The 13,361-nt window shown below is 38.9% G+C and overlaps 1 protein-coding gene across 4 annotated transcripts in view; it reads left to right on the forward strand.

Annotated features, from left to right (window-relative positions):
• Window positions 1-13,361, forward strand: part of CPEB2 (cytoplasmic polyadenylation element binding protein 2) — a 64,781-nt gene that overhangs the window by 20,642 nt on the left and 30,778 nt on the right. For all 4 annotated transcript variants that reach the window (XM_081021542.1, XM_081021539.1, XM_081021540.1 and 1 more), the window contains exons 3-4: window positions 7,975-8,065; window positions 11,660-11,710. In XM_081021542.1, coding sequence (XP_080877668.1) covers window positions 7,975-8,065; window positions 11,660-11,710 — 142 coding nt within the window. The remainder of the gene's footprint in view (window positions 1-7,974; window positions 8,066-11,659; window positions 11,711-13,361) is intronic.

Here is a 13,361-nt window from a genome sequence, read left to right on the forward strand (position 1 = left end):
ATTGCCTGGCCTTGAAATGATCCCTGGTCTAAGATTATTTGATGCTGACATTTGTTTTTTGCCATTGTTTAAAGATGTAGTTAATAAATTATAGTGGTACCTTGGGTTACAAACACCTCGGGTTACAAACTCCGCTAACCCAGAAGTAGTACCTCGGGTTAAGAAGTTTGCGCCAGACTGAGAACAGAAATTGTGCACCGGTGGCGGCAGGAGGAGGCCCCATTAGCTAAAGTGGTACTTCAGGTTAAGAATCATTTCAGGTTAAGAATGGACCTCCGGAACGAATTAAGTTCATAACATAATGTAGCACTGTATAAGTTTGTGGGGTTTTATATATCGAGAGAGAGAGAGAGAGAGAGAGAGAGTGAGTATTGGACCTTCTGTTGTGTGAACATGCTTAGGATTTACAATGTAGTAGAGTGGCTTTGGAGGTCTTTAAGCAGAGGCTTGACAACCATATGTCAGGAGTGCTCTGATGGTGTTTCCTGCTTGGCAGGGGGTTGGACTCGATGGCCCTTGTGGTCTCTTCCAACTCTATGATTCTATGGCTTTTTGTTGTTGTTTAGTCGTTTAGTCGGGTCCGACTCTTCGTGACCCCATGGACCAGAGCACGCCAGGTACTTCTGTCTTCCACTGCCTCCCGCAGTTTGGTCAAACTCATGCTGGTAGCTTCGAGAACACTATCCAACCATCTCGTCCTCTGTCGTCCCCTTCTCCTTGTGCCCTCCATCTTTCCCAACATCAGGGTCTTTTCCAGGGAGTCTTCTCTTCTCATGAGGTGGCCAAAGTCTTGGAGCCTCAGCTTCAGGATCTGTCCTTCCAGTGAGCACTCAGGGCTGATTTCCTTAAGAATGGATAGGTTTGATCTTCTTGCAGTCCATGAGTCTCCTCCAGCACCATAATTCAAAAGCATCAATTCTTCGGCGATCAGCCTTCTTTATGGTCCAGCTCTCACTTCCATACATCACTACTGGGAAAACCATGGCTTTTACTATAGGGACCTTTGTTGGCAAGGTGATGTCTCTGCTTTTTAAGATGCTGTCTAGGTTTGTCATTGCTTTTCTCCCCAGAAGCAGGCGTCTTTTAATTTCGTGGCTGCTGTCACCATCTGCAGTGATCATGGAGCCCAAGAAAGTAAAATCTCACTGCCTCCATTTCTTCCCCTTCTGTTTGCCAGGAGGTGATGGGCCCAGTGGCCATGATCTTTGTTTTTTTGATGTTGTGCTTCAGACCATATTTTGCGCTCTCCTCTTTCACCCTCAATAAAAGGTTCTTTAATTCCTCCTCACTTTCTGCCATCAAGGTTGTGTCATCTGCATATCTGAGGTTGTTGATATTTCTTCTGGCAATCTTAATTCCAGCTAGGGATTCATCCAGCCCAGCCTTTCGCATGATGAATTCTGCATATAAGTTAAATAAGCAGGAAGACAATATACAGCCTTGTCGTACTCCTTTCCCAATTTTGAACCAATCAGTTGTTCCATATCCAGTTCTAACTGTAGCTTCTTGTCCCACATAGAGATTTCTCAGGAGACAGATGAGGTGATCAGGCACTCCCATTTATTTAAGAACTTGCCATAGTTGGCTGTGGTCGACACAGTCAAAGGCTTTTGCATAGTCAATGAAGCAGAAGTAGAGGCCTTTCTGGAACTCTCTAGCTTTCTCCATAATCCAGCGCATGTTTGCAATTTGGTCTCTGGTTCCTCTGCCTCTTCTAAATTCAGCTTGCACTTCTGGGAGTTCTCAGTCCACATACTGCTTGAGCCTTCCTTGTAGAATTTTAAGCATAACCTTGCTAGCGTGTGAAATGAGTGCAATTGTGCGGTAGTTGGAGCATTCTTTGGCACTGCCCTTCTTTGGGATTGGGATGTAGACTGATCTTCTCCAATTCTCTGGCCACTGCTGAGTTTTCCAAACTCACTGGCATATTGAGTGTAGCACCTTAACAGCATCATCTTTTAAAATTTTAAATAGTTCAGCTGGAATACCATCACTTCCACTGGCCTTGTTATTTGCAGTTCTTTCTAAGGCCCATTTGACTTCACTCTGCAGGATGTCTGGCTCAAGGTCAGCAACCACACTACCTGGGGTGTACGAGCCATCCATATCTTTCTGGTATAATTCCTCTGTGTATTCCTGCCACCTCTTCTTGATGTCTTCTGCTTCTGTTAGGTCCTTACCACTTTTGTCCTTTATTATGGTAATCTTTGTACGAAATGTTCCTTTCATTTCTCCGATTTTCTTGAACAGATCTCTGGTTCTTCCCATTCTGTTGTTTTCCTCTATTTCTTTGCATTGCTCATTTAAGAAGGAGAGTGGCTAGATGCCTGCAAATGTCCCAAGCACTTAGGTCATATTTGAGGAAACTTCAGATTAACAAATGTGCTTTAAGTACTTGCAGTTATTTAATTTCTGTACTGTTTACACTGAGTGAAGAATTAAAATGAGGAAGAAACAAGGGTACAGAATGCTCTTTAAAGAGAAGAGTAACATTCTGTTCTGGCTCCTTCATTGTTTATTCATGTGAATGTTGCAGGAGTAAGGTCCCTCTGTTGCTGTTCCCTGGTAACACTGTCTAGCACTGTAGGCAGCAGAACCAAGGAGTGCTCAAGGATAGCTTCTTGTAACCTCATTGAACATGTTGCTCCTTTGGGAGAAAATAGTGTTGTGTACTCTTGCTATTAAAACGTCTGTTGCAAGTGCAGGATCCCTGCATAAATTTCTTACATTCACATGAACATTGTTGGGCACGGTTGTAGGTTTGTTCAGTGGGTCCTCCATGTATTTGGACATTAGCTAACATACAGTGCAATCCTAAGCATGTTTACCCAAGAGTAAGTTCTAGTGCAGTTTCCTTCCTAGTAAATGAGTATTAGATTACAACCTTCAAATTACAACATTGATTGGAGGAACCCTACTGACTATACATATTTGTGCATGTTTTGTCCTTCAGGTTCTACAGTGCATTGGACACTCAGGTCAAACTCAGATTCAAAGTTTTGTGATAATGGTTGTTGTTGTTTTATTTCTTAGATTTGGTAGTCACTTGTTACCCAAAGGTCTCCAAGTTTCTTATGACATATCTAAAAACATAAACATGAATTATACCATTAAAATAATTCATGCAAAACACCTACAGTTCTCTCTCTCTCTCTCTCTCTCTCTCTCTCTCTCTCTCTCTTTCTCTCTCTCTCTCTCTCTCTCTCTCACACACACACACACACACTCCAACCCCCCACAACTGTCACAAAGGCGCTTTGGAAGCACACTACTAATACTTTAATGGGCTAGTCTGTGCTGTAAATCTAAATTTTTGGAAAACTTGTGAACTGGTTTTCAAAAGTCTTTTAGACTGAAAAAGTGAATTGTTGTGGACCATAATGTGTAGTTGTTTGCCAGTGCTGGGCTGTATTGGATGTTTTGCAATGTGCAGATTGCTACTTTAGATACTTGGAATCTTTCATGTTTTTTGTGCTACTACAGCTAAAGTAATCCATAGGGATTTAATTCTAAGTAAATGCTTTAGGAATAAAAGGGCAGCCAAGATTAGAAAAGCTAATAGTTGGAGTAATGGTTTTTCCCAAGAGGCAATGATCCCACACCCTTTTCAATAAACTAGGATAAACAAGCACAAGTTACAATTATGCCCATATTTAGTACCGACACTGTTCAGTATTGTATTATTATATGGCAGTCAATGTATATGTTGCTTTAAGTTGGGGATGGGAAACCTATGGTCCTCCAGATGTTCCTGCACTACAACTCGCATCATTTCCGATCATCGGCTCTGTTGGCTTGAGCTAATGGCAGTTGGAGTAGAAAAACATCTGGAGGGCCACATGTTTCTCCATGTCTGCTTTAAAACAAAGAAAAGCAGGTTCTTATGGCAAGAAATTTGCCTTCATTATGATGAAGCATCTGAGAAATTGGAGGTGATACATAGACGTGATATATAGGCTTAAAATCATAGCTCCCCTTTCCCTGACTTGACAGTACTATAGAGGCCACTATAATACATATTTAATAGGTAGCTGCAAGAGAAGAAACTGGGTAGCATGCTATAATACAATTTTAAGAATAATTTATATACTCCTGGAATTCTCTTACATGGGGCTGCAGTGTTTAGATTTGCTTAGCTTCAGCAGTGCTGCAGCTTCATGTTCTCTTGAGTCCATTATTGGACTCTTGTTCAGACAATTCTCTTTAGAAATAAGGATGGGATTGTATTGCATGGAAGTAAATGGAAGTAGAACTCAAAATAGCATGCCTGAAAATAGCATGCCTGAAAAGTAAGTGGAAGTAGAACTCAAAATAGCATGCCTGAAAAGTTAAAACCAGACAATCATTTTAAAAGTAATGGTGAAGGAAGGTTTACTATATTGTACTCTACAGAATGGTGTGCATTTCCTGCAAGATGATTACTAACCAACTTGAGCTGTAGTGACAGTTTTGAGCTACAAGTCAAGCTGGTTTCCTTGAAGTCTTATCAGATCAGATGCTATTTTGCTTTGTTTGAATCGCATAAACAGTAAATATTTAGATGAGTATGTGGGTGTTGACCCTCTGTGTAATAATACAGAATGTTAAACTGACGTATCATGAACAAATCTAATTAGGCTATATTTTAAAGTGTGTGTCTGGTTTTTTAAGTAGAAATTAGACATTCAATCATAAAGGAAAAACTACATGTATGCAATTCTTAATTTTTCTTTCTCATCATGTGAAAAATCTAAATTTACATTCCTGGGAAACTACACTATTGTGTTCAAGAGTTAAATTAGACAGCAGTCCCCTACCACCACTATTGGCTTGCTGCTTATACTATTCCATTTTCTGCAAGTGGCCTCCATGTTTATTTTTCCAGTTCCATCATTTTAGGATGGTCCTTTTTCACTGTCTAATGTAACATATTATGGAAAGAGATGGTAAATTGAAGGGTTTTTTAGGATGATTGAAGAAATATTTATTTAAAGATGTGTAGCCTCCAATCAAACAATCTCTGGGGCATATTAGTTACATTAGCAAGAGTTAATAGCTCATATTATAGTGTTATTGTAACAAAGAGAGCTAATGTGGGGGGTCATAGTAAAGTCTCTCCACAGCTGTGTAATATTCCTGCTACTGCTATTCTTATATTCTTCAATATACATTATTGTATTCTTATGTTCTTCAATGTGCTTCCATTGGAAATCACTTAGGGGAAGGGACTTCTCACATAGGCCAGATGAAACATGGCTTCTGGCTGGAATGGTGGCCAGGAAGAACAGTAGTCAGACATGATGTTACCCTTTTTTTTGTTCCTGCTCCAGTCCTTAGGAACTTATGGTGATCAGTTTCATAGATTACAAGTATCATTTACACACTATCTTCTGGATAAAGAAGGATTGGTGATTGTTGCAAAAATTGGTACCACAAAAGCTAATTACTGTACAATGAAACAAATCAAATATTTGTTCCAAAGTATACGGACTTCCTGACAAAAACCTCACACTCTTAAAGATTTCTTAAGCAAAATAGAGGCATACTCAGAAGGTTTCACTTAGTGCCTGCATCAAAATTGTGGACCTATTGGGGAAGGATCCCCAGCGAGCTCCATTAACATAGTTAATTAACATCTAAAAAAGTTACATTTAAAAGAATAGTAAAACGGTTAAATATTTTCTCATCCAGTGATCTCAGGGTTGCCAAGAGTGGTGTCTTTTGGCCATCAAATGCCTGGGTGGGTAAACAGAAATGTTTTCAAATTCCTCCTGAAAGTCTGTTATGATGGAAACAGATACATCTCATTCAAAACATGGGAACCACCAAGAAAAGGGCCCTGTCATGGATCAAAATCAATGGTTGTAGAGGGTCATCTCTGACTTAATTAGATAAATGAAACCCATTGTGTGTGAAGGTACTCATAGCCAAAGTGGAAGAATTAATCCCTTCTCCCCTCCTCCAACTGAGACCTTCAGAGAAGGTGCTTCAGTCTCTGTACTATTTTAGACTATAAGCTGCTTTATCTTTCTGTTAAGAAATACTGAATAAAACATTTTTTAAACAAACCAAATGAATCATTTAGTGACATTTTCTGCTGTAAACCTTTTGATAATCAAAAACATAAGTAGCATTGTTAACAATGCTAAAGGCAGTGTGTGTGTTCATGGTGTAAGTTTCATTTCAAGGTGATGGCTGATTGTCAGATTAAATATAACCTGATAGTATAGTTTAGAGCAGTGTGGTATGCCATACTAGTAGGCAGATTAGATGTGAGGGAAGCTGCATCTGTGGCAAACAAATCATTAGAGGGTAAAGGTTGAGATGATGGCCTACTTCTCTCTTCTTGAAGTGTCTCTCAGAAAAAAATATTTGCTGACCTGCAGAACAATCTGCACATGCATTATTTTGCTCCTGGCGTTACAAGGAAATGGGATAGATTTCTTCATTCTCTGTTTCCTACCCATTCACCTTAGTGTCATGCCTAGAGTTGTTTGTGTGAGGAGGAATATATTAGCAGGAGCACCAGAAACAGTCTGATTTTTAATTATTCCTTGGGACAGTAAGCACTTCTAGGAAATAAATACAGTGGTGCCTCGCAAGACGAAATTAATTCGTTCCGCGAATTTTTTCGTCTAGCGAATTTTTCGTCTTGCGAAGCACGAAATCCCATAGGAATGCATTGAAAATCAATTAATGCGTTCCTATGGTCAAAAAAAGTCCAAACAAAGCCAAATTTAGTACAACAAGAGTTTATTAAGTGCTCTTTAAAGTCACACATACTGTAAAGAGCATTTCAAAATTCAAACCCAGAAATTTTTTTAAAAAACAGCAGAGTTGCCCAATGGTCACAGAAAATCATAAAAATGCAGAAAAAAACACACAAGCTTCCAGATTCTTGCAAACCCCTCCCCAACACCAAGTCCTTGAATTCCAAACACCCCAACCCAAAATCCAAAAACCCCCAAAAACGTTTTAAAAGCTTAACTTACCAAATGGCTGCAAAAGAAGTTTTGGAAAAGCTTCAAAAATCACCAAAGTCTTTAAAAACCTCAAAAAAAGGCTACCACACCGCATTCTATGAGTTGCTCCTCGAAGTCAAGTCGCAACTGTATTAGCGGTGTTAAGAAAAAGGAAACAAACTTGCAAGACGTTTTCGTCTTGCGAAGCAAGCCGATAGGGAAATTCGTCTTGCGAAGCAGCTCAAAAAACGGAAAACCCTTTCGTCTAGCGAGTTTTCCGTCTTGCGAGGCATTCGTCTTGCGGGGCACCACTGTAATGATTGTGCCATAATTCCCCTACCAGTTTTACTTAGATGGTTCTGGTCAAATCTAGGTGTCCTCCTGTGATTGTCTCCTGAATGTTCCCTGTAACATTACAACCCTGGGTCCAGAGAGAGAGGCTGTTTCTTTCTAAATATTCTGATCATTTATAAATATATGGTGTTTGCAAAGGAAAAGCACCAGATCTAGTTGAACTGACATATAAACCAAGCAGGTTGCTTCTTGCCAACCTAACCTTTATAGATTTGATTTTATTTGTTGTTCGAACATATTTCTTTAACAATCTGTATTTCAAAAGACACTCGCTTCTAATTCCCAAATAGCATCTGAGCTGTTTAGTTAGATGCTAAATATAGTTAATGCTAAATACACGTGTGTAAGCCAAACTTACCAGTACTTCAGTGGCAGTTGTTTCAAAGTAAGCATGACTAGGTTAATGGGTCAATCTGTGAGGAAAAGCACTGACAATAGAATATTTCATTTCCTCTAATTTATAGTAAAAGTAAGTTTTTAAAAACTGATTTATAAAAATGTCTATGAGAAGCATCTGTGTCCTGTTGTACCAACAGTTGGAAGGAAATTTTATGTAGAGACCTTTATTACAAGGCTAAATGAAGACTATTCTAACAATAGCACACTTTCACTTATTCTAGAAATACTGTCCTTTTCTCCTTTTTTTTAGCTTTAATGCTATGTATTTGTTCTTTTCTAGGATCGAAACAGAATGTATGACAGTCTGAATATGCATTCCTTGGAAAATTCACTCATTGATATAATGAGGGCTGAACATGATCCTCTTAAAGGTATGTTACTACTGTAGGTTACTGTTTCAGTCTGTAGGAGAGCTCTTTCACCATTACTGTATTTTTCCTTACTTGAAAAAATTAATGTTACATTGGTGTTTAATCATATGCTTACACTGAATAAAGCAAGATAGGTCCTATTCAGATGTGATTGTTGGAAGTTATGCCCCTTTTCCACAGTTCTCTCCTGGAAAAGATACGGAGAGAGCTTTGGGCTTTTAAAAAATATTATTATTTTCTTAAATTTGTATACCACCCATCATCCAAGTATCACATGTTCTCTTCCCTGCCCAAATGAGGAAATGCTGCAGGCAAATATCCCATTAAATCAATTTCTTCTTGGTGAGCAGAAGAATGAAGCATATTGGGAACCATAGGTGCCAACTCCCTGGGTGCCTTGGTTCTGTGGTTTATTCTTTTGACAATACAGTGGTACCTCGGGTTAAGTACTTAATTCATTCCGGAGGTCGGTTCTTAACCTGAAACTGTTCTTAACCTGAAGCACCACTTTAGCTGCCGCCGTGCGATTTCTGTTCTCATCCTGAAGCAAAGTTCTTAACCTGAGGTACTATTTCTGGGTTAGCGGAGTCTGTAACCTGAAGCGTATGTAACCTGAAGCGTATGTAACCTGAAGCGTATGTAACCCGAGGTACCACTGTATGTTTACATTTGTAGCATCAACAATGAAGCATTTAGAACTATAAGCATGTTTCAGATTTAGATTCTGACTGAGTCTTGCCCAGTTTGGGTTTGTTTTTAAAATTCATCTACAGGACTATCCTGTACATATCTACAGATAAGAAAGCACCATTGACTTCCTGGGATACAAACTCTCAGATAAGTTTGCATACCATAGCCTACTAAATGTATGTATTGACTACAATGCTAAACACACTTAATAGGAATTAGGTCCCATTGAGCTCAGGCTGGTGCTGCTACTTTATTGAGAATTGTATTTATGTTTGAAAATCAGACTTTAAAGAATAAATTGGGTAACACAGATTGATTGATTGATTGATTGATTGAATAAATAAATAAATAAATCTTGGATTAATCAGGGTCTTGATTTTGTCAGGATTTAGAAAAGATATTTAACAGAATGTCAATTCTATGAAGTAATAGCTTGTTGCCTTTTCATCGTTTTGTATCTCTTAATAGTCCTTAAATAGCTATAATAATCTAATCTTGTAAATAAGCCCACGAAGTTTCAAAAGTTTTTACTCGTTTTCTCGATGGTGCCATAGGAGGAACCAAGAGCTCTATCCCACCTCCACCAGTCCACTGAAGGGGGGGGGGGCTTCCTTACTTTGATATCCTACTTGTTTCCTATGTGGTATACAGAGGAGGGATGGTGGGCTCCATCCTTCATCAACCATCTCCCACTGCCTTGTCTGCCTACCATCCTTGTGGCTTCTGATGAGTCCTTAAATGCACGACTGTAATAATTATTTGATGAGGACTATCATTAGTATAGTTTAAAGTTACTAAAACTAATCATTTTTTGATCCAGAAAGGGCTTTTTCTATTATTTTTGTTCACAGTGATTTAAACAACTTCTCCCAAAATGCTATTATTGCCTGACTTCCAGTCTTTCATCGCTGTCTTGATAACCCTTACAGTTGTAATGGGAACGTCATTATGCAATGGTTGAATGAGGAGCTCCAGAGATGCATGCACAAAATCTGGAATGAGGAGAGCAGAATTGTGTGCTGCACCTGCTCCAGTTCATTTTGATGGGGCTTATGCAGAGAACATTTTGTTAAGTTGTTCCTTAGGAGCCTAAACTGAAGATTTGCTGAGTGGCAACATAATGCATTATTTGGAGCATATCCACATTACATCGCTCATCATTCTCCTATTATGTTAGCTCAGTAAAATGTACAGCTGCCTTGAAAGTACATATTTTTAAAAAATTAAAAAAAATGTCCAGTAGCACCTTAGAGACCAACCAAGTTTGCTCTGGGTATAAGTTTTTGTGTGCATGCACACTTCTGATCAGCATTCTGTACTCTAAACAGAAGCAAACAAAGGAGGAACTCTTCTGAAGAAGTGTGCATGCACACGAAAGCTTATAACCAGAACAAACTTAGTTGGTCTCTAAGGTGCTACTGGAAAAAAATTAATTTTCTATTTATATATTTTGACTGCGTCAGACCAACACGGCTACCTACCTGAATCTACAACTATTTAAGATTAAGGTGCAAAAATTGCAGGGTTAAATGGAATTGTGCCATTGCTGCCCCTTCTCCTGTGCTGTCCATAGTTAGATTATAGGTGGTACTAGGTTTGCCAAATCAGAATATTAAAAATAAAAGATGCAGCTGGGCAATCACGTTGGGGGCTTTTGATCTGAAATGAGGGGACCTTACTTTTGTATGTCCTGGACACTGATTTCACTCAGTAAAGTATTGTATTTTTAAAAATGAGAAAAGGGATGCTAATCTATATAGAGTTTAATTAAATCTGTCTTAAAACAGAAATTACTGCTTTCATATGTATTTAGATGCCTATTTGAGTCAGTAGTATTTAATATATTCAGTTGATCTAAATTATGTATGCAAAGTCCTGCATGAATGGACCCTTCATGATTTGTCATCGGTCATCCTGAAGAGAGAGCAGTGATTCTAAAAGCTGCAGTATATTAGTATATATTTGGGGATTATAGCAGATTTATTTAGAGCTTGAGGTAATATGCCAGTCTTCCATATCATAGTAAAAACAAAGCAGCTGTTGTATGTTACTAAAACTTCTTAGTAAAATACAAAACCTTTTGTTATGTGGTTCTAAATATTCAGAATTCAATTATTATAGGAGTTCTCTCTTTAGTATTTTCTAACTTAAATTCTAAAATGTACCAGCCAGAAAACATTCATGGAACTTGTATTATCTTAAAATATGTATTTAAATGTTTGGAGTAAATGAAAACCAGCTATACCAGAATAAATGATTTTGTTTGAGCTGTAGTGTCAGAAGATGTGTTTGAGATTTGAGCCGCTTGATATTTCTCCAGTGTAACTGAGTTTAAGCAGTTAGGTAGAAGTTTTCATAGTAAGAATGGAAAAGGAGACTTGGAATAGTCGGCACTATTTCTGGATTTCTTGAAACAAAGAGAACCTTTGTCCTCTTGGAGCTGATCCCAAAGCACATTGCAGATCTTATGACCAGAGAATTAAGGTTAAGAAGTTCATTCTTTCAACTTAAGTTGGCTCAAGGGTGGTGTTGGCTAATCGAGTAAAATATTAGCTGGTTCTGCTCTTGAACAAAATGGAGTTATGGTGCATGGGTGTATCCATGTATATAACCTTCTTGGTAGTGGCACTCTCCTTGTGGAACACCCTTCAGGTGTCGAGGAAATAAACAACTATCTGACTTTTAGAAGACATCTGAAGGCGGTTCTGTTTAGGGAAGTTTTTGATGTTTGATGTTTTAACGTGTTTTTACTATTCTGCTGGGAGCAGCCCAGAGTGGCTGGGGAAACCCAGCCAGAGAAGTGGGATATAAATAAGATTTTTTTTATTTTTATTAAGTATTTTTGCACATCTTCTTTTTTCCATTGAATATAATGGCTAAAATCCTACAACTATTTGTTCTTAGGTCGTTTGAATTACCCACATCCAGGAACTGACAATCTTCTAATGTTAAATGGTAAGAGCTAGTCTTCTAGCAGTTTAATTTTCTATTATCATAGTAAGCTTATTTTTTTAAGTACCGCTGCATTCTGTTACTGAATAATCCACAAATAATCAAAGATAGCCAGCTTTTTTGAGAACCATGGCTGTCTTCCACTTCCAAAAAGTAGTAGCTCATTTTACAGTATGTTTATATATCGTTGTATCCAGTGCATTTTGTGTGTGGAAGTACTCGACAATGTGGAATACTGGTTTCTCTATTTTTGCTGCTCACAGAGGCCATTTTGTGCTAGCACCCACAAAACTTACATCAATATAAAACTACTGGCGTTAAAATAAAAAAACAGAAACCAAATTTACTAATTCCAGCATTTCAGGTATGCTTTTCCTCCTCCATCTGCTTTATTTTCTACCAATATATGACAATTCATTTGAAATTTTGTCATCCGGCACACTTACTTTACATGGTTGAAATAAGTTTGCTTTTCTGTAATGATGCTTCCTGCAAATTGTGTTTGCTACCAGGGGTGCCAACTTGAATAAAATACTATGGGGGCCCGGGTAAGCCCTGGCCCACATAATCTATCACATGATGCAGTGCACACATACAATTTGAATGAGAATGCCCATCAACTTTGTGGGGGCCTGGCCCCCTCAGATATTTTATTATGGGGACTAAAGCCTCCATGGCCCCTAGGAGCTGGTTCCTGTGTTTACAACTAAAAGGATTTAGATTTAAAACACTCCTTGGGTGCATAGGATTGCAAGTCTTACTTGGAACTAATGAAATCAGTGGGATTTACTTCTGAATAAACATGCATATAATTATGCTGTTAGACAATAGAGTGAGGGCATTTGCAGTTTCATAAACACAGAATTCCATGATCTACTGTACAGTTTGCCATGCTTGCATTTATGAATAGTGAAGAATTCAAGTTTTAATACTTCATATAAATGCAAAAAACAAATCAGAATTGCCACGACCATAGGAGCGTACAGTGGTACCTCGGGTTAAGTACTTAATTCGTTCTGGAGGTCTGTTCTTAACCTGAAACTGTTCTTAACCTGAAGCACCACTTTAGCTAATGGGGCCTCCCGCTGCTGCCGTGTCACCGGAGCACAATTTCTGTTCTCATCCTGAAGCAAAGTTCTTAACCCAAGGTAATATTTCTGGGTTAGCGGAGTCTGTAACCTGAAGCGTATGTAACCTGAAGCGTATGTAACCCGAGGTACCACTGTACATAGATCTGTTTTTTTCATTATTAACAGTAGTATATACTGTAGTACAGTCATGGGAGAGATATTTGAATTGACAGTTAAAGGTAAAGGGACCCCTGACCGTTAAGTCCAGTCACGGACGACTCTGGGGTTGCAGCGCTCATCTCACTTTACTGGTCGAGGGAGCTTCTGGGTCATGTGGCCAGCAGGACTAAGTTGCTTCTGGCGAACCAGAGCAGCGCACGGAAACGCCGTTTACATTCCCGCTGGAGCGGTGTCTACTTGCACTTTGAGGTGCTTTCGAACTGCTAGGTTGGCAGGAGCAGGGTCTGAGCAACGGGAGCTCACCCCGTCACAGGGATTCGAACCACCGACCTTCTGATCGGCAAGCCCTAGGCTCTGTGGTTTTGACCACAGCGCCACCCGCATCCCTTGAATTGATAGGATGT

The sequence above is a fragment of the Podarcis pityusensis genome (genome assembly GCF_964106645.2).
Source record: "Podarcis pityusensis genome assembly, chromosome: 9".
NCBI classification, from domain to species: Eukaryota; Metazoa; Chordata; class Lepidosauria; order Squamata; family Lacertidae; genus Podarcis; species Podarcis pityusensis.